Here is a 26,359-nt window from a genome sequence, read left to right on the forward strand (position 1 = left end):
GTGCTCACTTTTGTGTTCATGTGCAGAGCACTTGCACATAAAAGGTACCCAATACTCATCTGTAGAATAAATTAATGACTTTGAAATTTCCCCTCAAGTTATTATTCTTGTCTACCTTCTTGTTTGGCTGGAAACGGAACAATTAAATTTAATATAACTCTGCACCATGTCAGGTACCTTTTCCTCCATTAGAATTCATGAATTTTTTGGAGGATTTTCTTTCTCTCTTCCAATCAAAAGTACCCAGTTAAATCCCTCTCTCCTTAGTGGATATTTCCCAGAGTCATAATCAACTCTGAGGTGACTGTTCCAAGTCATCTTCACAATTATCCTCAAACACAGAAAGTGGTGAAAATTCAGGATGGACACAAAACATCATCAGACATGACCAAAGTTAAGAACATGATGAGTTAAGGCCTCCAGCAGCTTCCAGAAACCCAGTGGTGGTGATTTTCATTTTATTTGATTATTCATGTGCCGATTACAAAGGGCCCGGTTACACAGAAATAATTTCAGATGTTTACCTGCAAATATGAATTGGAAGCAACTACCTTCCCCTTGTCCCAGCTCTTTCTTTTTCCTTCCTACGTCACGCCTAATAGGGTTGCCTGGTTTTGTTCATCTTGCTATGAGGAGGGGACATTGAAAGCATCTATTCTCCCCATCAGAAAGGACAGGGAGAATTAGGCCAGTTGTTCTCTGTATGGCAATGACAAGTGTTCTGGCATCTGTTTTCCTGATGGATGGGAAACCCTCCTGACCTTCTCCAGTCCATTTCCCCCAGGAGAAATGTGCTCCGAATACTTATCTGATATTAAAGTCCACAAAAGGTGATTAGGCAAAGTTCACGATTGTCAAAATGTACAAATGTCCTATTCCAATAAAGACGTTAAAAAAAATTTTTTTTAATAAATAAAGAGAAGAAACCCCAAAGGAGACCTTTATGGGCATGCGTATTCATGAAATCCTACCAATTTCTAGATTTTCCCACATGCAATTAATACATTCACCTTCAGCCCCCTGTTTTATGGTACCTAATACAGTGTTTTATACATACCAGTTCAATGTATTTTTCAGAATTAGTCAGAATAAGTGAACGGATGGATTTGCTGAATCAGCAATTCATCTTCCAACTCAAATTAGTGTTTTTAACAGAGATATTTTCTTCTTATTCATGAAATGGTGATTTTCCTGTGGTTTTATAAGGGATCGTATCATCTCCCTTGGATACTTTGCTGATTGTTACAATGCCTGGTTCAGTGTCAGATAGTTTGCTATGCCTGTATATAATGATTATGCAAACTTGCATACACACACTTTAGAAATGTATGATTACATTTAAATCAAGTGCCTTTAAACTTTAATACATTCTGATGTGAATAGTGAGATATTATTCCTAAGTAGACATTTTTGAATACACCAAAGTTAATGAATACTTAAAAGAAATGCCAAGGTCTATACAGGCAGACTATTGTCTTGCTATATCAGGGTACATTCAGTGAAAAAAAAAATCAGTCCTGGGAAATGGTTGCATGCAGCACGCTCACTGATGTCATATAATTCAGCCAGTTGTACGACTATTTGATGGTGTGTGGCTGACACGCAATTACCAATTTAAAATTAACAGCTTTAGTCAATCAGTGATTTATTTTTATTTATTATTAAACAAAAGCTTTATTTCATATTTTCACTGAATTGAAAACTTTAGCTTGATGTGACACATATTAGGGTGAACTCAACCATTCAGAATATGAGCTTAATTCTAACTTCAATTTGAAGATACATGTGCCAATACTTCTTATAGTTGTATCTTAATTTATTTCTACTGCTAAGTAGCAGGCTATTAAGTCAATCAACCAATGTTAATTAAGCATCAATAATGTGAAGCAGTGCTATAGGTACTTGGGGGAAAACAAATTAAACATCAAAAATGGATCCTGACCTCAACAGCCATATCATCTAATTCAAGTGAATGGCCAGCACTCATAAAACAAGCAGAGATACTATTGAAAGGTATTTCCAGAGCAGAGGTGGGTATGTGATACACATTAACAATGTCAAAAGTATTAAGAGAGAAGTTATGTGAAGGTTGAAGAAGATGAAAAAACCATTTCTTCCTTCCTTTATTTTTCTTCCTTCCTTCCTTCCTTCATTCCTTTATTCATTCTTTTATTAACTATCACCTGGTAAGTACTATGACCTGAGGATAAAAGGATGAATAAATAATAGGCATTTCCCTCATAGAGCCCACTGTCTATTAGAAAGAAAATAAAAGTTAAGCAAAGAGAGAGTAGCATGAATAGTTCTTGGAAAGGGTGAGAATTTGGATTGATGGAAGGTAAGGGAGAAGGCACTTGAAGCCTAAAAAGCAGTATATGTCGTTAGAAATATTAGTTCCTCCAAGGTTTCCTTCATATCTTTGATGTTCAGCACTCAGCAGGCAGGTAGCAGATGCCCAGAAAATATATGTTGAGCTAATCAGCAGTATGTTTCTAGGACAGCAAGGAGACTGACCTGGATGAAGCTTTCATTTTGAAGACTAAAGAGAAATAAGTAGAATTATCTAGGTCGACCCAACTACAGAGGTGCCTCTAGGCTGAGAGAAGAGTGAATACTTGCTGCAGTACTAAGCCTCCTTTTGATCAGAGGAGTGATGGCATGAGCGTGACGATCAGTGAAGATGAAATATAGACCTGATCATGTGAGAGCTAATCGTATGGATCTGGGCAAGATCCAAACCAGGGACTGTGGAGAGGTCACTGCTGGAGAAACAGTGGCTGACCATCTGTGTCCACTCGTGTCACTAGGAACTGAATTTCAGAGTGAGGCCAGCAGTGTGTTCATTGGGAAACCAAGGTCAGGGATTTTTACATGAGTAGGTGGATGAAATTAAGCAGCAGGATCAATAAGAAGCAAAGGTTGGGGAATCTCACTTAATTCTGATGGATGCCACATATCTGGCTATATTTAGTGGACATGATGTATGTGTATGTTTATATGTGTGTGTGCAGGTATGTGTGTCTTATGCAGCTTGGGCCATATGTGTGCCAATTTGGACCATAAAGTATTGTATGTACAACTCCTTTCACCTAAAAGTCTGGGTAAGGTTAGGATTCAGAGAGCAGAGCTATCAAGCTATGGAAAGAGCAGAGGTTTGCAGTGTGGAGGAACCAGGCCAGTATAGTGCAAATTGCTCTCAATCAACTCAAAGATAGACTGAAGCTTCTTTTTAAAGATGAGATCGGCCTTGTTAATTTCCTAACTGGTTCTAATCAAAGTGTTCGGAAATTGGTAATGACACGTGACGAATTGTGCATGGAGATAAAGATACAACAGGGCCCTCATATCAGCTCTGGTTTAGCCTTTTTACATTCTTGCTGATCAAAACTTGTCCCTAGAAAAGTTGATCAGCTAAGCATTGCTGAACTTTTTTTTTTCTTTTTTAAAGTTAACTGCTGATCCAAAGCAGTCTGGATGTCTCTCGATGCCACCAAGCTCATAAACGTGTGACATGCTGAGTAAGCACCATATTCCCTGCCCTCGTGGCTCACTCTGCCAGGTGCAATGGCCCCCTGGCTACTCCTGGCTACGTCCATCAGATGTGTGCATCTACCGCCACTGGGTTTGACCTGCATGTTAGCTTAGGTCCTAACCCAGAAATAAATAAGAACCAAGATCAGCACCTGACTCAGAATGGAATAAATATTGCTGCTTATTCCCCACTGACTTTTGCCTTCATGGCTGAGCCAAAGTTGACAGCCACTTCACCTTCGAGAAGTTGGGTTGTATTAAGGTCAAGGACAACATTAAGCTCCATTTAATAAAGGTTAGACTTTAACCCACCAATTTTCCATTACTTCCTTCAATAGCAGGCTAATGACTGCTATTTGTGGGGGGGGGGGGGGGACCAGCAATCTTCTTTTCTGATAGGTGGTTGTTGTGTTGTTTTATTTGGTTGTTATTTTGTTTTTGTTTCTAAACCTTTCCTGTGGCTGAGGGGCTAAACAGAATCTGGAGACTGATCCTTCTTCCCTGGCCTGAAAAGGGGAGGGGTCGGATGCACCATGGAGTGCGGCCACATTCTTACGCTTTGATTGTCTTCTCCCCCCTAAGCAGCCTTTCCTCTTCATGATTTTAGTAGGGAAGAAAGTTGAGTAGGTCCCAGCCATACCAGCAATCTAAACAAAAAGAATCTCCTAAATGCACTGACCTCATGAATAAAAAATCATCAGAATGAGAATGGAGTTTCGCTGGTTATTTTCCTCCGTGCGTATGTTTCCACAGAGATACTATAGAAAGTGGCTTGTTTAGGATAGACATCAGATATTCAAGGTACATCTTCAAGAATCTTTGCCTACCCATTTTTAGCATCCTAGCTCCAAAATAATTATCTTGCTTGGAATTAATAATAATTCATAATTATCTCCTGCAAAGTGAATTATCACCTTTCCTCCCTGTAACGCACTCCCTGTTTTATATCCCAGGCTGATGAATGGATCTGGGGCCTTGATGCTAACACTGTCCTCTATTAATACTGGCCACTTATGTCCTTTGACCCAAGCTGATTGATCCATTAGCCAAGTGATTGCTCCATCCGTGATTACATGATACTGTTGTTTTCAGACTTAAGGGGACATGGGACCAACCTGTCCTTTTTCTAGAGTAATCTCTTAGTTCAGAATTTGCCATTGGGCTCATTTTCAAATCTCAGATAACCAAAACCTAATCTTACTCCTGTGAGGTGACACACACCTATACCTGGTCCTTCCTGGGCTCCCTCTCCCCAGGCTTCCTCTGTCTGGCTTGTCCCCAAAGTTCTAGTAATTTCATGAAGAGCAATTCCTACTGGGTACCAGAATGCTGTGGGAAACTATAGGGGAAGAATCAAGTCTTTGGAATCAAAATGGAATTTCTAATCTACCATTTTAATATTGAATATTATTCAACATCTCTTACCTGAAGTTCCCTCATCTCTAAAAACTAAGTCAATAACATTGACCTTATGTGATGGTTTTTGAGAGTTAAGTTAGCTAATGTTCATATACCAGTTGAATGTAAATAGCAACCCTCAATCTGCCTTTGGGTTGGAGTCCTCTCTCTCCTCCTCCATCCTTTGCTCCCTCTTTATCTCTCTCTCTGCCTTTCTTCCAGACCTTCTGCAGTGTAGTGAGGACACAGCTCTCAAATGAGTCATAGTCAAATGTGAGAGACAGAAAAGTAAATCAGTGACTTTACTTTGTTGATGCCATAAAAGAGAAGGAAGCAGTCTGGCAAAGCTCAGTGTTCTCTCACCACTAGCTCGGCAGGAGCTGATCTCCAAAACACAAAGAACAGCATGAGTCTGCTTGGGGTCTGCTGCTGCGTGGGCCTCCAATAGAGTATTTGATTATGCATGAATCATGTATTAGTGTTGCATGAGAAACTGCTCTATTTCCCCAACAAACATACTCCCAGCTCATGTGTCCTCCAAGCATTTTCGTGACTTAAATGTTTTGCTACCATTTACCACATAACCCTTTACTATATGATTGTTGGTTTTGGTCAGTGAACATGCTTGACTTTGTTCCTCATGCCAATCAAGATGCGTCTACTGACTGCAAAGGTTACTTTTTCTCCCAGTGGAATCCTGTGACCCGAGGTATCTACGAAGGAAGAAGAACAATGTATAGGAGTAGAATGTAAAATCATCTTCTTATATACCGTTATGTTCACAGTCTTCAAAGATGTGATTCAGAGCAGTGATCCATCCCTTATATGCCTTTACACAAGAAAGACAGCATGCAATACTACTCGTCTTTGATCAAAATAAGTTCCTTTCAACGTGGGCAACAGGAGGAGAGTTGAAAACCTATCTCCTATACAAAGCTAATCTGGAAAATTAAGAGAAAACTTCTCCCCTTTTTCCCCTCAGTAGCAGAGTTTATTCCCAGTATTAGCTAGAGAGTTGCTTCATTTTTCAATTTAGGAGCCTGAAAGGTGTAGGTGATGGTGGTGATTAAGGCATATTCAGAATGGGAGCCAGTTCGTTTGGTTATATGGTCTGGAATATAGACTCCTCACCAAATTCCAATGAGTGATGTCACGTCCTCAGCTTGCTTGCCATTCTCCAGCATTTCCTCCCGGAAGTAATGAGCTTTTTAGGTGTCAGAGGTTTCTACCTCATTTTCTCAGACAATAGGCAGAGAATCATGTAATTTATGGATACGATTGCTTTAATTAATAGCAGAGGAAAAGTGCTTTTAATTCTTTGGTGGAAAGGAGATCTTCCTTTAGGGGAAAATTGTTGATTACTTGTGTTTAATAGCATACTTTATACTCAAGATTACAGGGTTATAAAAAGCAAGCTTGATTCATTTAGGAAAGCCAGCAAGGATAGGACGTGATTTTGCCAAACTGCAATAATTTTACCAAGCACTTTCATAGATACCATGTCATTTGCCTCTCACTGCAGCATGGCGAGGTAAGCAGGGCAAGAATCATCATTCTAAACTGTAAATGAACCAACTGTAGGTCCCCAGAAATGAGGTGGTTTTCCCAAGGTATCATAGGTAGCATGTCACACAGGCAGACCTTTTCTAACTTTGGATGTGCTGTTTTTCTACTAAACCCTCTTTCCCCCTCAGCTTTAGTATGCATATCTGTACACCCCCATATTTGGTTTAATGTGGTTGAATTATTCAACTTAACTCAGTCTTTATAAGACAACCGTCACATAATCTAAATTCAAATGTAGTTCTTTCTTCCTAGATTACTCCTACCCAAAAGTAGTTTATATGTTTACAAACTAACAAAATTAACTTAGCTAAAAAAATACATTTCAGTAAAAAAAATATAAACCTCTAAGAAAGTAGTATAATTGCATATTATCTTTGCACTAAGCGCTATTCTAAATGCCTGAAATAGCTCTGTTACAGAGAAAACACCTACTGAAAGATTCCTTTATGGCAAGATGCAGGAAAAGCACTAAGACTCCATTTGGTTCATATGCAGTGATGTATTAGAGAGGGTTCTCCAGACAAACAGAACCAATAGGAAATTATTTATATATATGTACATAAGTATATATATATACATATATGTGAAGAGTTTTATTAACATTTATTGTAAGGAATTAACTCACACAATTTTGGAGACTGAGAAGTTCCACAATCTGCCATCTGCAAGCTAGAGACCCAGGAAAGCTGAAGGTGTAGTTCAGTCTGAATCTGAGGTCCTGAGAACCAGGGGAGCCAATGGTGTAGATTCCAGTCCGGGCTTAAAAGCCTGAGAATCAAGAGCACTGAGGATATGGGATGGGGAAGGGTGAGCTGTGACAAAGTGAGAGAGAGGCCTGGACATATATACACTACCAAACGTAAGGTAGATAGCTAGTGGGAAGCAGCCGTATAGCACAGGGAGATCAGCTCGGTGCTTTGTGACCACCTAGAGGGGGTGGGATAGGGGGATAGGGAGGGTGGGAGGGAGGGAGTCGCAAGAGGGAAGACATATGGGAACATATGTATATGTATAACCGATTTACTTTGTTATAAAGCAGAAACTAACACACCATTGTAAAGCAATTATACTCCAATAAAGATGTAAAAAAATTTTAAAAAAATAAAAAAGAGACAAGAGATTTACTAACTAAATGTAACACATACATCTTATTTTGATCTGGATTTAAACAAATCAGCTATAAACAAAAACAAGTAGAAGAAACTTGGAAACTGACTGGATATAAATGATATCAAAAAATAAAGGTTAATTTTTTAGTTATTAAAAAAAGAAAAAGAGCACCGAGGGCAGAAGATTGATGTCCCAGATCAAACAATTAAGCAGAAAGGGTCAAATTTCTCTTTCCTCTACCTTTTTGCTCTATTCTGGCTGTCAGTGGATTAGATGATGCCCACCCTCATTTGGGGGAAGGGGGAAAAACGCTTTATTGAGTCCACCAATTCAAATGCTAATTTTATCTGCAAATGCTCTCACAGACACACCCGTAAAGTAACGTTTGGCCAAATATCTGGGTATCCTGTGACCCAGTCAGGTGGATTCATAAAATTAACCTCACAGATAGGGCGTCAGTGCCTCCATCTGAATGATGTGGAAAGAGAAGCAAGAAGGGAAGCCAGGAATGATTGGCTACCACGATGATAACTATATTAAAACCTTTATTCTTAAAAATAGAAATTTTTATGACTCAAAAAATTCAGTGTTACGTGTTGCCCTTGACAGAAATGGTTGCTAATCAGAACTTAGGAAGATTAGTGACCAGTGACCGAGAGGCTCCCTAGTGGTAGGGGCTGCTTCTTAGACTTACATCAGCCAAAGTGACTTATTATGCAGATGAAGCACATAATATTGAGTAGAAATTCTCATACTTAGTGTGGTCAGAAGCACCTGAAGAGCTTCTCGAAATTTCAACTTAGAGTTCCCAATGGTTCTTTTTTTTTAATTTGACTTTTATTTTATATTGGAGTCTAGTCGATTTACAATGTTGTGTTAGTTTCAGGTGTACAGCAAAGTGGTTCAGTTATACATATACATATATCTGTTCTTTTTCAGATTCTTTTCCCATATAGGTTATTAGAGAATATTGAGTAGAGTTCCCTGTGCTATACAGTAGGTTCTTGTTGATTATCTATTTTATATATAGTAGTGCATATATGTTAATCCCAAGCTGTTCTGACTGACTTGTGGCATCCCGGGAACTGCATTTTAATTCTCTAAGTCATTCTGTTAGAAGTGATCTGAAGATCACAGTTTAAGAACTTCTAATACCTAGAACAGTCAAATCCTTAGAGACAGTAAGTAGAGTGGTGGTTGCCAGGGATGAGGAGAAGGAAGAATGGGAAGTTCATGTTTACACGGTACAAAATTTCAGTTTGGGAAGATGAAAAATTCCTGGAGATGGATGGTGGTGGTGGCTGCACAACAATGTGAATGTACTTAACGCCGCTGAACTGTACCCTTAAAAATGGTTAAAATGGGGCTTGCCTGGTGGCGCAGTGGTTGAGAGTCCGCCTGCCGATGCAGGGGACATGGGTTCGTGCCCCTATCCGAGAGGATCCCACATGCCGCGGAGCGGCTGGACCCGTGAGCCATGGCCGCTGAGCCTGCGCGTCCGGAGCCTGTGCTCCGCAACAGGAGAGGCCACAAGGTTAAAATGGTCAACTTTGCCATTATGTATATATTATCACAATAAAAAGAAAAACAAGAAGTTTGAATGCAAGCGCCGGTCATTCTTTAAAAATATTGGTATATCTCTGCTTTCTTACTAAGTATTGATAAAGAAAATAGACATCTCCAGCGTAAAATGTTGTAACTGGTGCTCAATTATGGATTCATGCCATTCGGTAGTTCATCATTGCTTTATGACAGAGGAAAAATAATGGACTAAATAAAAAGATTCACAACACTTAAATTATTCTTTATTAGGAGAAAGTAGATTTCTTGTCTATCCATAATTTGGCCAAATTAATGGGGGTATTAGAGCTGCTCAGTCTGCATCCTTATGATTTGTTCCTCTACCTGCTGCTCTCAGGTGGATTCATCTGATTTTGCCTGATCTCGGTTTTGCAATAAAAATGTGTAGTGATACTCATGCTCTTTTCAGGATAGGGTGTGGGCCCACGTGGGCAAGAGCCTGAACTGCATTATTGCTATGGTGGATAAACTGATTGAAAGAGACGGCAGCGGTGAAGGAGACGATGGCAGCGGCAAAGATGGAGAAAAGGGCCATTCTCTAGGGGACTCCGTCATAACTCATCCACAGGGTAAGGAATCATTTTTTTTCCGGTCATTGACGAGTAACCAAAATGAGGAAGCCAAGATACAATGGGATCGAAAAAGAGGAGTCAGCAGTGCCTTAGATGAAAGTGCTGATAGAGTGTTTTTCCACTGCCCTGGCTGGGGTGATGGAAGGCTATTTATCAAATTGCATCACAGTTGTGTTTTCAGAACTCCTTGCAATGCTCGTTTTTGTTTTGTTTTTGCTTCATAAAAGCCCTCTTGAAAGGAGAACAGTGTTTTCTTTTAAAGAGTCTGACATAGTTTAATCTACTTTTACACATTCCTCCAAAATTGTATTAGGAAGAAAAACAAGCATCTGAAAACGCTTAGAAACTTTGAGGGATCTCAGGACACAGTATCTCAAAATGGTTCCTGAAAAGAAGTCAGTATGATAAAAATGTTCCTTGCCTTATTCTGAGGAGTGATTTTGTGAATTATTTCAAAAACATATAAGAAGTTTTAATTCTGTATAAGAAGAATGTTTTTGTGTGTTATTCCAAAGACATATTTTCACAGGGTCTAGACTTTCATGGATATATGTATATGTACACACACACACAGATGCATACATATGCATACACATGGGTGTCTAGTCTCTGTAGATAGACACACACACACACAAGCACGCGCGCGCACACACACATATATATAGAGAGAGAGGGATACTTTCAAATGTATAGCTTATTGACTAGCAAACATGATAATTAGAATTTTCACTACAGTTGCATCCCTATAAATGGCTTCTTTTGTTAAAATTTTTCGTTAATTTAATTAATTTTGACAACAAAAACTAAGACAGATACCTGCATTTCTCTATGATGGTAAGAACTGCTCTTAGAGTGGTCCCAGCTAGAGGCTTAAGTGTTTGGAAAGAAAAAGTGTTGCCCTATCCTCTTCTTCCAAAATCTGCTTTTCCTTTTCCTTTTCCTTTTCCTTAAGGAAAATGAGTCATAATAAAATGTGGATGCTTATCAAATTAAATTTGTTTTCTCAATTTGTTTTCCTGATTTTTCATTACTCACATTTTCATCAGGAGTTTAATTATGGGAAACATCAATCTTTCATCACCTGATTAACAGTAGAACCATTTCCAAATCACTTTTGTAAACAATGGCTTTCTAAAGTTTGCTTACTGTAGATGGTCCTAATCCTCTAGAGTACGGTTATGTAGGTAGAAAGTTTACACTGGTGTTCTTTATGTTCTACTTGATCTAACTGTATATGGGGATTTTTAAAAAATAATATCAGGTTTTTTTCTGATTTCCTATAACGTTTTAAAAATAATATCAGTTTTATTAATGAAACTAGTCCAGGTCCATAACTTTACATGAATCAAAATGAAAGCCTGCCATAACTTACGTCAAAAGGAATTAGTATACTTCAATGTTCTTTAACTGAATATTTATTGACCATCAGTGATGAGCCAGACACTGTGCTGTGCTCTGGAAAATGAGGTAAAGAAGCAGAATCCATATTAGTGACTTGTTTTGTCCATTGATGGGTGTTCAAGGCATAATAATCTTTAGTAAGATTAAGAGATTAAGGGATACTGAATTTGGCCACATCTTTTTGTTTTCATGTTCCCCAAAACTTCTCATTGATGAGAATAGAGTTCCAAAGTATTTGAAATTATGCATTTATTCATATCTTATATTTTTTCAGAAGATTGTATTGTGCGATCAAAGTTTCCAGTTAAAAAGTAAAAACATTTGGTAGATAAATCATCTGTAAAATTAGATGAATCACCTTCATTTGAATGTAAAGCATTATTTGGATATAGTCTAAAACCAGGTGGAATTTGCTCCCAAAGTAGAATTCACGACTTGATCAGCTTTGTAGATGGTTAGAGTCAAATTACAACACAGTGCCCTGTAACTGATTTTATTATTTCTATTTTATTATCCATGTTTATTTCATCCATTCTTTTTTGTGTTAGAAACATTTTTAGGAGACAAGACACTATTTAAATGCGCAAAATAAAATCTATACTTTGGTCTGAAAATTATTCAATATAGTATCATCAAATAATTCTAAGTTAAATCTTTTGTTAACATTTTGTGTGTTAGACGATTGTGTATAGTACTTACGTTTTGGCAAGGATAGTGGTACATAAAAGAGGATGCTTAACAAAGATAAATAGACGTCTTACAAATGAGTGTGTGCTCAAGTATACTTAAAATATATTATGGATGTTACTGCATATTTGGAGTGGGATTGATTAGCTCAGTCAGTTATTTAATAACAACTTTTTATTAAATAATAAAAATAATAATGCTTATTATTCTTATTTTACTCTTCCTCTTAAGGTTGGGAAAAATCACTTTCAGTTTCTACCCATAAAACAATGCAGTTAAGAAATTAATACATAGTGGCTTTCTGAACTAATATAAAGCAAACAAGCTAAAGTCACATATTTACCTATACTACTCCCCCCAAACTATTTCAGACAAAGATATTTGAGATATACATTCACTAATGATATGTGCCTCAATTTACCTGTATTTTAAAATTTTATTAGAAATATTAATTTTAAAAATTTGAGAAGGAAAACAAATAGGATTGCATACGATTTTTATTTCCATCAGACATTTGAATATATCTTGTGTTTATGCACACACACACACACACACACACACACACACACACACACAGAGTAACCAAACTGGAGTGCACAATATAAATACAGATGTTCTTCTTGATATCCTGCATGTCATTATATTATGAGTATTTCCTGATAAATATTCTCTGGAAATAATGAAATTATAATGACTATAAACTAATTCATCAAAAGAGAAACCATTATTTTAGATATTTAATTATTATAATAATGCTACAATTAACATGTAAGCATCTTTGAATATGTAAATCTTTAACTACATCTCAGAAATTGTCCCCTAAGTTAGATTGCTACAAGTGGAATTATCTTGTAAGGAAGAGTTACCCCTTCTCTCCAATGTAGTTATTTATACAATTACTTGTTTATATCAGTGTGGACTTGTGAATAATTTTATTCTTTGGTTTATAAACCAATAGTGTTATTATTTATTTTGGACTCCAATTGTTCTAGAGTTAGCTCTTGGGAGCTCTCAGTGGCCTTTTGACAGCTTCTGCTGCTACAGGCTACATACTTTCTTACTTACTTTCTTACGTTTTTATTCACTCCCTTATTCTCTGGTATCATGAGGGACTTACTCTAGTCTGATCTGTATTTGCCCCAACTCTAGGTTCAGCTATTTTCTAAGGAACCCTGGTTTCTTTTACTGGAGAATAGCGTTTAGAAACCAACATCTGGGTGGGTTGGGACATTTTGATGGTTCTTTGTAACAATAGGTACTCTTACCAGCAGTACCTGTGAACACTCTTTTAACTTCCCAGGCTTAAATATTTTCACTGATTTCATGCCATTTGGGGTGAAAAAAATCATATTGTAATATCTGATTATTTGTGACTTGACATTATATAACTTAATACTATATTTCAAAAAATTATTTTGGTAATTAAATCCATTTCTTCAATAGCACCAAATTTATCCCCAGCCCATAGCTGGGGTGGAAAATCATTACATTCTTTTCCTTTTATAGTTAATTAATAAATTGACTCAGTGAGTGATTTGAGTCATCTAGAGTTCATTGTTCTATATAAGGTGCTAAATACTGATAGAGATTTGTTGTCACATCATTTATTAGTGATTATTTTCCTCACATTTGATTAGTTTTTCCTTATACTTAAGTTCTGCAGATATTTTTAATCAATTTTAGTCAATACACTAATTTTGATCAACTTCTGATCAATTAATCAGTGGATTTAGTCAAATTTTGTTCATGTGCTTTTGACTATTGTGTTTTATATTGGGATACATTTTTTTAAATTTAGTTTATTTATTTAGTTTTTGCTGCATTGGGTCTCTGCTGCTGCACGCAGGCTTTCTCTAGTTGCAACGAGCGGGGGCTACTCTTCATTGCAGTGCGCAGGCTTCTCATTGTAGTGGCTTCTCTTGTCGCGGGGCATGGGCTCTAGGCACGCGGGCTTCAGTAGTTGTGGCACACAGGCTCAGTAGTTGTGGGTCGTGGGCTCTAGAGCGCAGGCTCAGTAACTGTGGTGCACGGGCTTGGTTGCTCCACGGCATGTGGGATCTTCCCGGACCAGTGCTCGAACCCGTGTCCCCTGCATTGGCAGTGGATTCTCAACCACTGCATCACCAGGGAAGCCCTGGTATACATTTTGAAATCTCATAATTAACCTTTAGACAGTCAGTTTTTCTTTCTTTACCATCATTTTATTTTTACATTATAACCATAGTTGGTGTTTCTTTGTTGGTTAAACAGATGGTCTTCTGAATTGTTGCTACATTTATTCATTTCTTTATGTTCCTCTATAACCTGCAGATATTTCTCTTTTCAAGTTGCAGATTTTTATTTTTATACTGTATCAATTTAATAATGTTTTAAACCTGTAGTTTTGAAGGTATTTTTGTTTGTTTTAGATCCAGGATTTGGCAGTATATCTTACTTCATAAATTTGGAACTTACTACAAATAGTGCTGAGAGAAGTAAAACTTTCTCTACTGTTCTGAGCACAAATAATAGATTAACTGTTCCAAACTCCCATGGCTTATATATATTCCTATACTTTCTTAATAAACAAGATTGTCCTTTTATTTTTTTGTACACTTAAACATACTTATAAGCATCTTCTGTATGTGTAATACCACATGCTTTCAATTTCATAATAAATTTGAGGACTCAACGATAAAACCAGTGAATTTAGAATCTTAGATTTTGATGTGCCCTTAAGGATTATGTAATTAAACCTGCTAAATTATGTTAAGACGCTTATCTGTAGTATCTGCCAATTTTCCCCTAGCCTGTGATACACATCTCCACTGATAGAAACCGTTTTATATGTCCTAAAATGGCACACTCCAGATGTTGATCTAAATACGTTTTCTTTAATTTTACCCGCTAGCCCAGATCTAATCATTTACAACAAACGGAACAAATTTACTTTCCTTTTTGCACATTATAGCCTAACATATCTGAAAGCAACCATCATATTATTTTTTGAATTGCCACTGTTTTGGTCATTTTTCAAAGGTTTAGCATCAAGTGCAGAGTAACACAGGAGGACCACTTCTCTACTTTTAGATACTATTCTATTATTGATATCTAAGCTTACATTTGCTATTTTGACAGTCGTATCTTACTATTAACTTCATTGAAATCCATAAACCCTGCTAAATTGGACCTATCCTTCAGGCTTCTCAAAATTCAAGTAATATTTAAGCACCACTCTGTGCTAGACATTGTGAAATATTAGGAGCACAAGGAGATTAAGACACGGTCTATTTCAATTCTCCTGAAGAGATTGGTGTCTAAACCCACAACAGTAATATAGTACACTTTTGCGTACATGCTAATAAATACCTGTTTCTTTCATCCATCATATCTACTGCCCTACCCTACTCAGGTTTATTTTCTTCACATCTTGGAAACATTTCCTGTCCACTCGCAGAAGTAACAGATAAAAATGATGGGAAAACAGAGATAAATATATATCCTTGAGGCATATTACTAAAAAGAATTGTATGCATTGAAATACACTTGTTAATCACTACTCTTTGGGGATGTGTGTTGATCCGGCTATGTATTGACCCATTTGTGTTATTGCATGGCCTGTATTGCTCTGTTTTTCACACAGGTGTCATGAACTGCCCTGTGAAAGGCCAAATACCCTATGTCATTGAATACGTTTTTCTAATCTACCTAGCTGTAAGCCCTATCAAAAATGAGATGAAGTTCCTGTGCCATAATTTTCCCAGATGAGCCCATGCTGGCTTCAAGTCATCACTGCTTCCTCATACAAAGGAGATAAACATCCCTGGAGATCACAGAATTAGTTCACGTACCACTGGTTACTTTCATGTTCCTTGATTCTCACGTTCTTCCCCAATGCATAATTTTCTTCTAACTGGCAGGCACATGCCTTGGGATCTGAGAATTTATTTTTCCCCCACATCTTTTAGTTTATCGCTGCCTGCCTCCAGTTAACACAATTGTCTGGTAACTACCAAGAATTTATCAGTAATTTATCACCAATTATCCATGACTAGCGAATGCCAAAGATCAGTCGTCTGAAAAATTCCCCTCCCCGTACTCCAAATAGGGACAAATCCAAGGTTTTAGCAAATCACGTTTTTTAGCAAATCTTTTTTCCTATCTTTACCTTTGGTTGGCCAGAGTAGCTATCTTCCTAATACACCTGAAATAAGTAATGAATAGAACAATTAATCAGTTGACACAATTATATCTAAATATATCTAAAACAGTTCATGGCGTTAAGCCTTATGGCTTAACATACCAAATACATGTTAGTTGGAAGACAAAGAGGAAGATCCTTTCATTCAATTGATAGATATTATTTGAGCATCTATTCTATGCCAGGCACTGTATCTAGAAATACACTCAGTCATCGTCGTGTTCTTGCAGTCTGGTGGCTGAGCAACTTGTATTTGAAAGGAGATACACAGAGATTTTTCCAAAGACAGCATCTACAAGATAAAGAAAGTGGAAGAGGAAGTATCCATTTGGGAGTCTTCAGCAGATAGGTAGATGAAACTGGATAAAATGAAAAGAGAAAGAAAGGAAAAAATGAGCATAATCCCTAATACAGAGCCTTGGGGTGCGGAGATTGCCCTCGGCCGAGGAGTAGGAAGCACCAAGGGATGAAAATCAAATGCAACTTGGAGACCAAATGAGGGAAAAGAGAGGAAATAGTCACCTTAATAGTTAAAACTGACTGCACTCGCATTTCTGTGACATGCACTTTGCTAAGCTTTCCATCCCTGCCTCCCTTCCAGACAGAGTGATCCCTGATTGAATTTGTCAGAAAGAACTGGGTCTGCAGAATAACTGTTGGACAAGGAATGCTTCAATTTTAAGAGCAGTTTTGCATGTGTTTACTTGCCTTTATGTTTGCTCTTAATATCTTGATGAATGATTTCCCAGGTAGTCATAGCTAATGCTTCACTTGTTGGTTACGTTTTCTCCTTATCTTACAAGGCCCTAAATTCCCAGACTCCCACTTGCCTCTTCAAGTGCTTTGCCATCTTCTTCATGTCACCCTACCTCAAGCTTCCTGATCCAGCCACACTGGACTCTTTGGAGAGCTCACCTTGTGCTTTTCAATGCCAGGCTTTCAAATGTTTGCCCACCTCTACTGTCCACAGGCTCAGTCTGCACATCTTCTGGGGCACCTTTTCTGATCTTTCAGACCAGAGTTGGTGTTACAAGCGGGGGACCACTTGCAAGTGCACAGAATTCCTCAGTCAGCAGGACCCTTTGCTCTGGGTTTAATGCTCTATGTTCACCATCTTGCCTTTTTTTTTTAAATAGTGTTAGCTTTGTGTTATAAGTAAATAATGGGCAAAGAAGGCTATGCCTGGAACTTGGAGACTTGGTTCATCTCCAGTTCTCTCTCCCTGGTTCTCCAGTGCCTGCCTAGCTTCCCCATCCTTGTCCCAGTCCAGTGACCATCTCCCATTCCCACCCTCACCTGCTAAGGGACCTGGGTGTGAGTGCTGGAGAGTCAGGGTCAGTCTGGGTGCCTTTGAAGCTCTTCACGGAAACATCCCCATACCCAAAGGACTATGACATGAAAGAGTAAATAGAAATCACCGTGATGGGTCGAGAGAGGTACCACTGAGGAAGAAAGAAAGAAAGAAAAAAAAAAAGCTTGTTTACTGCTTTTTGAACCAAAGTCTCACAATTTTATTTTTCACTGGATTCTGCACATGATGGAATCATGCTTTCTACAAGGGTTGTAAGTACAAAGGCCCACAGTCATCGTGCAGGTTAACGTGAACGAGTCAGGTGAAATTGATGGACACTGGAGCAAACTAGGAAGTAAATGTCCCTACAAAGAGGGCCACTGCTACAGCTCTAGCCAGTCATTCCCATGGGGGAATCTGGACCTAAAGTTATTTACCACATCTTCTGATTCTTCAAGTGACTGAATTTTTATATAAAAATTCCAATTTTTTAAAGGTTGATAATAGATTTTTTAAAAATTATTACAATGTGAGGAAGGCCAAATAAAATACATTTGAGGGCCAAATGAAGCTGTTCATGGGCCACTAGTTTGCAGCCTCTGTATCTCTGATTTATTGGTAATGCTGTTTTAAATATTATTTCCCCTACTAGTCTTGGCTCTGTGAGAAAATATGCCAAGTATTTTTGATTTGCTCTTGAATCTCCAGAGCCTAACATGATTCTTGGCAAGTAGAGTCCAACGCATAGTCACCTTGATCTATAACTGCTACCAGACAAGAAATGCTTAGGTTTTCTTGGTATTATTGACTATCTTCAGTGTTCGTGCATATTTATGCATACATGCTTGAAAATCATTATATCCTCGAACTTGCACTTAACATTCCTGGAGTCCATGAATTTCTACACATGAATGTTTACAATTCCATTGGGAAAGAAACATCAATGAATGAGGCTTTTCTAAACTCACAGGTCAGTAGGTGAGACAACTTTTAAAATACACTTACAAGTTAAAATTAAAACTTGCTAAAAAATAAAAGATGACACAAATATTTTTATTATAAACTTAGAACTCCAATAATAATTGTACCCTATGACATTGTTGAACATTTAGTCTTATCAGAAAATTAATGTTGTTTCCCTTAAAAATTGTGCCGTGAATTATGATGTAACAAAACAACACTTGACCCAGAGCCAAGATACTTGGCAAGTCCACAGTTTACTAATTTGGCTGCATGACCTTTGACACATTGCTTAAATTCTCTGGACCTCACTTTCTTTGTTGGTAAAATACAGATCATCTGCAAATTTTTAAGGTCCCTTCCAGTTCTGAAGTTTTACGATTATAAAGATGTCACATTATTATTTTTTTAACATCTTTATTGGGGCATAATTGCTTTACAATGGTGTGTTTCTGCTTTATAACAAAGTGAATCAGTTATACATATACATATGTTCCCATATGTCTTCCCTCTTGCGTCTCCCTCCCTCCCACCCTCCCTATCCCACCCCTCCAGGCTGTCACAAAGCACCGAGCCAATATCCCTGTGCCATGAGGCTGCTTCCCACTAGCTATCTACCTTACTTTTGTTAGTGTGTATATGTCCATGACTCTCTCTCGCCCTGTCACAGCTCACCCTTCCCCCTCCCCATATCCTCAAGTCCGTTCTCCAGTAGGTCTGCGTCTTTATTCCTGTCTTACCCCTAGGTTCTTCATGACATTTTTTTTTTCTTAAATTCCATATATATGTGTTAGCATACGGTATTTGTCTTTTTCTTTCTGACTTACTTCACTCTGTATGACAGACTCTAGGTCTATCCACCTCATTACAAATAGCTCCATTTCATTTCTTTTTATGGCTGAGTAATATTCCATTGTATATATGTGCCACATCTTCTTTATCCATTCATCTGATGATGGGCACTTAAGTTGTTTCCATCTCTGGGCTATTGTAAATAGAGCTGCAATGAACATTTTGGTACATGACTCTTTTTGAATTTTGGTTTTCTCAGGGTATATGCCCAGTAGTGGGATTGCTGGGTCATATGGTAGTTCTATTTGTAGTTTTTTAAGGAACCTCCATACTGTTCTCCATAGTGGCTGAACCAATTCACATTGCCACCAGCAGTGCAAGAGTGTTCTCTTTTCTCCACACCCTCTCCAGCATTTATTGTTTCTAGATTTTTTGATGATGGCCATTCTGACTGGTGTGAGATGATATCTCATTGTAGTTTTGATTTGCATTTCTCTAATGATTAATGATGTTGAACATTCTTTCATGTGTTTGTTGGCAGTCTGTATATCTTCTTTGGAGAAATGTCTATTTAGGTCTTCTGCCCATTTTTGGATTGGGTTGTTTGTTTTTTTGTTATTGAGCTGCATGAGCTGCTTGTAAATTTTGGAGATGAATCCTTTGTCAGTTGCTTCGTTTGCAAATATTTTCTCCCATTCTGAGGGTTGTCTTTTTGTCTTGTTTATGGTTTCCTTTGCTGTGCAAAAGCTTTGAAGTTTCATTAGGTCCCATTTGTTTATCTTTGTTTTTATTTCCATTACTCTAGGAGGTGGGTCAGAAAGGATCTTGCTGTGATTTATGTCATAGAGTGTTCTGCCTGTGTTTTCCTCTAAGAGTTTGATAGTTTCTGGCCTTACATTTAGGCCTTTAATCCATTTTGAGCTTATTTTTGTGTATGGTTGTAGGGAGTGATCTAATCTCATACTTTTACATGTACCTGTCCAGTTTTCCCAGCACCACTTATTGAAGAGGCTGTCCTTTCTCCACTGTACATTCCTGCCACCTTTATCAAAGATAAGTTGTCCATATGTGCGTGGGTTTATCTCTGGGCTTTCTATCCTGTTCCATTGATCTATGTTTCTGTTTTTGTGCCAGTACCATACTGTCTTGATTACTTTGTAGTATAGTCTGAAGTCAGGGAGACTGATTCCTCCAGCTCCTTTTCTCGTTCTCAAGATTGCTTTGGCTATTCGGGGTGTTTTGTGTTTCCATACAAATTGCGAAATTTTTTGTTCTAGTTCTGTGAAAAATGCCAGTGGTAGTTTCATAGGGATTGCATTGAATCTATAGATTGCTTTGGGTAGTAGAGTCATTTTCACAATGTTGATTCTTCCAATCCAAGAACATGGTATATCTCTCCATCTATTTGTATCATCTTTAATTTCTTTCATCAGTGTCTTATAATTTTCTGCATACAGGTCTTTTGTCTCCTTAGGTAGGTTTATTCCTACATATTTTATTCTTTTCGTTGCAATGGTAAATGGGAGTGTTTTCTTGATTTCACTTTCAGATTTTTCATCATTAGTATATAGGAATGCCAGAGATTTCTGTGCATTAATTTTGTATCCTGCTACTTTACCAAATTCATTGATTAGCTCTGGTAGTTTTCTGGTAGCATCTTTAGGATTCTCTCTTTATAGTATCATGTCATCTGCAAACAGTGACAGCTTTACTTCTTCTTTTCTGATTTGGATTCCTTTTATTTCCCTTTCTTCTCTGATTGCTGTGGCTAAAACTTCCAAAACTATGTTGAATAAGAGTGGTGAGAGTGGGCAACCTTGTCTTGTTCCTGATCTTAGTGGAAATGCTTTCAGTTTTTCACCATTGAGGATGATGTTTGCTGTGGGCTTGTCATATATGGCCTTTATCATGTTGAGGAAAGTTCCCTCTATGCCTACTTTCTGCATGGTTTTTATCATAAATGGGTGTTGAATTTTGTCAAAAGCTTTCTCTGCATCTATTGAGATGATCATATGGTTTTTCTCCTTCAATTTGTTAATATGGTTTATCACATTGATAGATTTGCGTATATTGAAGAATCCTTGCATTCCTGGAATAAACCCCACTTGATCATGGTGTATGATCCTTTTAATGTGCTGTTGGATTCTGTTTGCTAGTATTTTGTTGAGGATTTTTGCATCTATGTTCATCAGTGATATTGGCCTGTAGTTTTCTTTCTTTGTGACATCCTTGTCTGGTTTTGGTATCAAGGTGATGGTGGCCTCGTAGAAGGAATTTGGGAGTGTTCCTCCCTCTGCTATATTTTGGAAGAGTTTGACAAGGATAGGTGTCAGCTCTTCTCTAAATGTTTGATAGAATTCGCCTGTGAAGCCATCTGGTCGTGGGCTTTTGTTTGTTGTAAGATTTTTAATCACAGTTTCAATTTCAGTGCTTGTGATTGGTCTGTTCATATTTTCTATTTCTTCCTGATTCAGTCTTGGCAGGTTGTGCATTTCTAAGAATTTGTCCATTTCTTCCAGATTGTCCATTTTATTGGCACAGAGTTTCTTGTAGTAATCTCTCATGATCTTTTTTATTTCTGCAGTGTCAGTTGTTACTTCTCCTTTTTCATTTCTAATCCTATTGATTTGAGTCTTCTCCCTTTTTTTCTTGATGAGTCTGGCTAGTGGTTTATCTATTTTGTTTATCTTCTCAAAGAACCAGCTTTTAGTTTTATTGATCTTTGCTATTGTTTCCTTCATTTCTTTTTCATTTATTTCTGATCTGATTTTTATGATTTCATTCCTTCTGCTAGCTTTGGGGTTTTTTTTTGTTCTTCTTTCTCTAATTGCTTGAGGTTCAAGGTTACTTTGTTTATTCGAGATGTTTCCTGCTTCTTAAGGTGGGCTTGTATTGCTATAAACTTCCCCCTTAGAACTGCTTTTGCTGCATCCCATAGGTTTTGGGTCGTTGTGTCTCCATTGTCATTTGTTTCTAGGTATTTTTTTATTTCCTCTTTGATTTCTTCAGTGATCTCTTGGTTATTAAGTAGTGTATTGTTTAGCCTCCATGTGTTTGTATTTTTTACAGATCTTTTCCTGTAATTGATATCTAGTCTCATGGCGTTGTGGTCAGAAAAGATACTTGATACAATTTCAATTTTTTAAATTTACCAAGGCTTGATTTGTGACCAGAGATATGATCTATCCTGGAGAATGTTCCATGAGCACTTGAGAAAAATGTGTATTCTGTTGTTTTTGGATGGAGTGTCCTATAAATATCAATTAAGTCCATCTTGTTTAATGTATCATTTAAAGCTTGTGTTTCCTTATTTATTTTCATTTTGGATGATCTGTCCATGGGTGAAAGTGGGGTGTTAAAGTCCCCTACTATGAATGTGTTACTGTCAATTTCCCCTTTTATGGCTGTTAGTATTTGCCTTATGTATTGAGGTGCTCCTATGTTGGGTGCATAAATATTTACAATTGTTATATCTTCTTCTTGGATCGATCCCTTGATCATTATGTAGTGTCCTTCTTTGTCTCTTTTAATAGTCCTTATTTTAAAGTCTATTTTGTCTGATATGAGAATTGCTACTCCAGCTTTCTTTTGGTTTCCATTTGCATGGAATATCTTTTTCCATCCCCTTACTTTCAGTCTGTATGCGTCTCTAGGTCTGAAGTGGGTCTCTTGTAGACAGCATATATAAGGGTCTTGCTTTTGTATCCATTCAGCCAATCTGTGTCTTTTGGTGGGAGCATTTAGTCCATTTACATTTAAGGTAATTATCGATATGTATGTTCCTATTACTAAATTGTCCTATTTTCTAAATTGTTTTGGGTTCGTTATTATAGGTCTTTTCCTTCTCTTGTGTTTCTTGTCTAGAGAAGTTCCTTTAGCATTTGTTGTAAAGCTGGTTTGGGGGTGCTGAACTCTCTCAGCTTTTGCTTGTCTGGAAAGGTTTTAATTTCTCCATCAAATCTGAATGAGATCCTTGCTGGGTAGAGTAGTCTTGGTTGCAGGTTTTTCTCCTTCATCACTTTCAGTATGTCCTGCCACTCCCTTCTGGCTTGTAGGGTTTCTGCTGAGAGATCAGCTGTTAACCTTATGGGCATTCCCTTGTGTGTTATTTGTTGTTTTTCCCTTGCTGCTTTTAATATGCTTTCTTTGTATTTAATTTTTGACAGTTTGATTAATATGTGTCTTGGCGTATTTCTCCTTGGATTTATCCTGTATGGGACTCTCTGTGCTTCCTGGACTTGATTAACTATTTCCTTTCCCACATTAGGGAAGTTTTCAACTATAATCTCTTCAAATATTTTCTCAGTCCCTTTCTTTTTCTCTTCTTCTTCTGGAACCCCTGTAATTCGAATGTTGGTGCGTTTAATGTTGTCCCAGAGGTCTCTGAGACTGACCTCAGTTCTTTTCATTCTTTTTTCTTTATTCTGCTCTGCAGTAGTTATTTCCACTATTTTATCTTCCAAGTCACTTATCCGTTCTTCTGCCTCAGTTATTCTGCTATTGATCCCATCTAGAGTACTTTTAATTTCATTTATTGTGTTGTTCATCGTTGCTTGTTTCATCTTTATTTCTTCTAGGTCCTTGTTAACTGTTTCTTGCATTTTGTCCATTCTATTTCCAAGATTTCGGATCATCCTTACTATCATTATTCTGAATTCTTTTTCAGGTAGACTGCCTATTTCCTCTTCATTTGTTAGGTCTGGTGCATTTTTATCTTGTTCCTTTATCTGCTGTGTGTTTTTCTGTCTTCTCATTTTGCTTATCTTACTGTGTTTGGGGTCTCCTTTTTGCAGACTGCAGGTTCGTAGTTCCCGCTGTTTTTGATGTCTGTCTCCAGTGGCTAAGGTTGGTTCAGTGGGTTGTGTAGGCTTCCTGGTGGCGGGGCCTAGTGCCTGTGTTGTGGTGGATGAGGCTGGATCTTGTCTCTCTAGTGGGCAGGTTCACATCTGGTGGTGTGTTTTGGGGTGTCTGTGGCCTTATTATGATTTTAGGCAGCCTCTCTGCTAATGGGTGGGGTTGTGTTCCTGTTTTGCTAGTTGTTTGGCATAGGTTGTCCAGCACTGTAGCTTGCTGGTCGTTGAGTGAAGCTGGGTGCTGGTGTTAAGATGGAGGTCTCTGGGAGATTTTCGCCATTTGATATTATGTGGAGCTGGGAGGTCTCTTGTTGACCAATGTCCTGAAGTTGGCTCTCCTACCTCAGAGGCAGAGCCCTGACTCCTGGCTGGAGCACCAAGAGCCTTTCATCCACACGGCTCAGAATAAAAGGGAGAAAAAGTAGAGAGAATTAGTAGAAGTATGAGGAAAGAAAGAAGGAAAAGAGGGAAGGAAGGAAGGAAGGAAGAAAGAAAGGAAAGAAGGAAAGAAGGCAGGAAGGCAAGAAGGAAAGAAAGGAGGGAGGGAGGGAGGGAGGAAGGAAGGAAGGAGGGAAAGAAGGAAAAAAGACAGAAAGAAAGAAGATACAGTAAAAATAAAATAAAGTATAATAAAGTTATTGAATTAAAAAATACTTATTTACAAAAGAAAAAAAAGGGGGGGGACGGATAGAACCTTAGGACAAATGTTGGAAGCAAAGCTATACAGACAAAATCTCACACAGAAGCATACACATACACCCTCACAAAAAGAGGAAAAGGGAAAAAAATCATAGATCTTGCTCTCGAAGCCCACCTCCTCAATTTGGGATGACTCGTTGTCTATTCATGTATTCCACAGATGCAGGGTACATCAAGTTGATTGTGGAGCTTTAATCCGCTGCTCCTGAGGCTGCTGGGAGAGATTTCCCTTTCTCTGCTTTGTTCTCACAGCTCACAGGGGCTCAGCTTTGGATTTGGCCCTGCCTCTGCGTGTAGGTCGCTGGAGTGCGTCTGTTTTTTGCTCAGACAGGACGGGGTTAAAGGAGCCGCTGATTCGGGGGCTGTGGCGCACTCAGGCCGGAGTAGGGGGGGGGGAAGCGGGGAGGGAGGGGCACTGCGTGCGGGGCGGGCCTGCGGCGGCCGGCGTGACGTTGCACCGGTTTGAGGCGCGCCATGCGTTCTCCCGGGGAAGTTGTCCCTGGAACCCGGGACCCTGGCCGTGGCAGGCTGCACAGGCTCCCTGGAAAAGGGGTGTGGAGAGTGACCTGTGCTCGCACACAGGCCCCTTGGTGGCGGCAGCAGCAGCCTTAGCGTCTCCCGCCCGTCTCTGGGGTCCGCGCTTTTAGCCGTGGCTCGCGCCCGTCTCTGGAGCTCCTTTAAGCAGCGCTCTTAAACCCCTCTCCTTGCGCACCAGGAAACAAAGAGGGAAGAAAAAGTCTCTTGCCTCTTCGGCAGGTGCAGACTTTTCGCCAGACTCCCTCCCGGCTAGACGTGGTGCACTAACCCCCTGCAGGCTGTGTTCACGCCGCCAACCCCAGTCCTCTCCCTGGTATCCGTCCGAAACCGAAACCCGAGCCTCAGCTCGCAGCCCCGCCCGCCCCGGCGGGTGAGCAGACAAGCCTCTCGGCCTGGTGAGTGCTGGTCGGCCCTGATCCTCTGTGCGGGAATCTCCCCGCTTTGCCCTCCGCACCCCTGTTGCTGTGCTCTCCTCCGCGGCTTCTAAGCTCCCCCCTCCGCCTCCCGCAGTCTCTGCCCGCGAAGGGGCTTCCTAGTGTGTGGAAACTTTTCCTCCTTCACAGCTCCCTCCCACTGGTGCAGGTACCGTCCCTATCCTTTTGTCTCTGTTTATTCTTTTGCCCTACCCAGGTACGTGGGGAGTTTCTTGCCTTTTGGGAGGTCTGAGGTCTTCTGCCAGCCTTCAGTAGGTGTTCTGTAGGAGTTGTTCCACGTGTAGATGTATTTCTGGTGTATCTGTGGGGAGGAAGGTGATCTCCGCGTCTTACTCTTCCGCCATCTTCAAGGTCCCATCCTCTAATCCATCTCACATTATTTTTAAAGTGATTTTTTTTCTTTCCTTTCAGTCATTCAACATATTTTAGTTGAGCATCTACTATACAGGCACTATTGTAGACACTGGGATACAATAATGAACAAAACATACAAAACACCTGACATCCTGAAGTTTGTATTCTTTTTACGTCTCTCGACATAAAAAAGTAACATAAGAAATAAGGGCATCACCTAATATGTTAACAGTGGCAAATGCTGTGGAAAAACATAGAGTGAAGTAAAAAGGTTTTGGAATATTGTTGAAGCTTTGTAGTCAGTGCGAGCTTCACTGAGAAGTTGATGTTTGAACAAAGACACAAGGAGGTAAGGAAGTGAGCCATGTGGATACCTGGGGTAAGGATATTTGAGGCGTTGAACACAACTAATG

At 38.8% G+C, this 26,359-nt stretch overlaps 1 protein-coding gene across 11 annotated transcripts in view; it reads left to right on the plus strand.

The window, feature by feature from the left end:
• The window catches only part of INPP4B (inositol polyphosphate-4-phosphatase type II B), a 717,808-nt gene that overhangs the window by 595,381 nt on the left and 96,068 nt on the right, over nt 1–26,359 (plus strand). For all 11 annotated transcript variants that reach the window (XM_079920302.1, XM_079920301.1, XM_079920305.1 and 8 more), the window contains one exon: nt 9,596–9,755. In XM_079920302.1, the coding sequence (XP_079776428.1) occupies nt 9,596–9,755 (160 nt within the window). The remainder of the gene's footprint in view (nt 1–9,595; nt 9,756–26,359) is intronic.

Source organism: Stenella coeruleoalba (genome assembly GCF_951394435.1).
Source record: "Stenella coeruleoalba genome assembly, chromosome: 4".
NCBI lineage: Eukaryota > Metazoa > Chordata > Mammalia > Artiodactyla > Delphinidae > Stenella > Stenella coeruleoalba.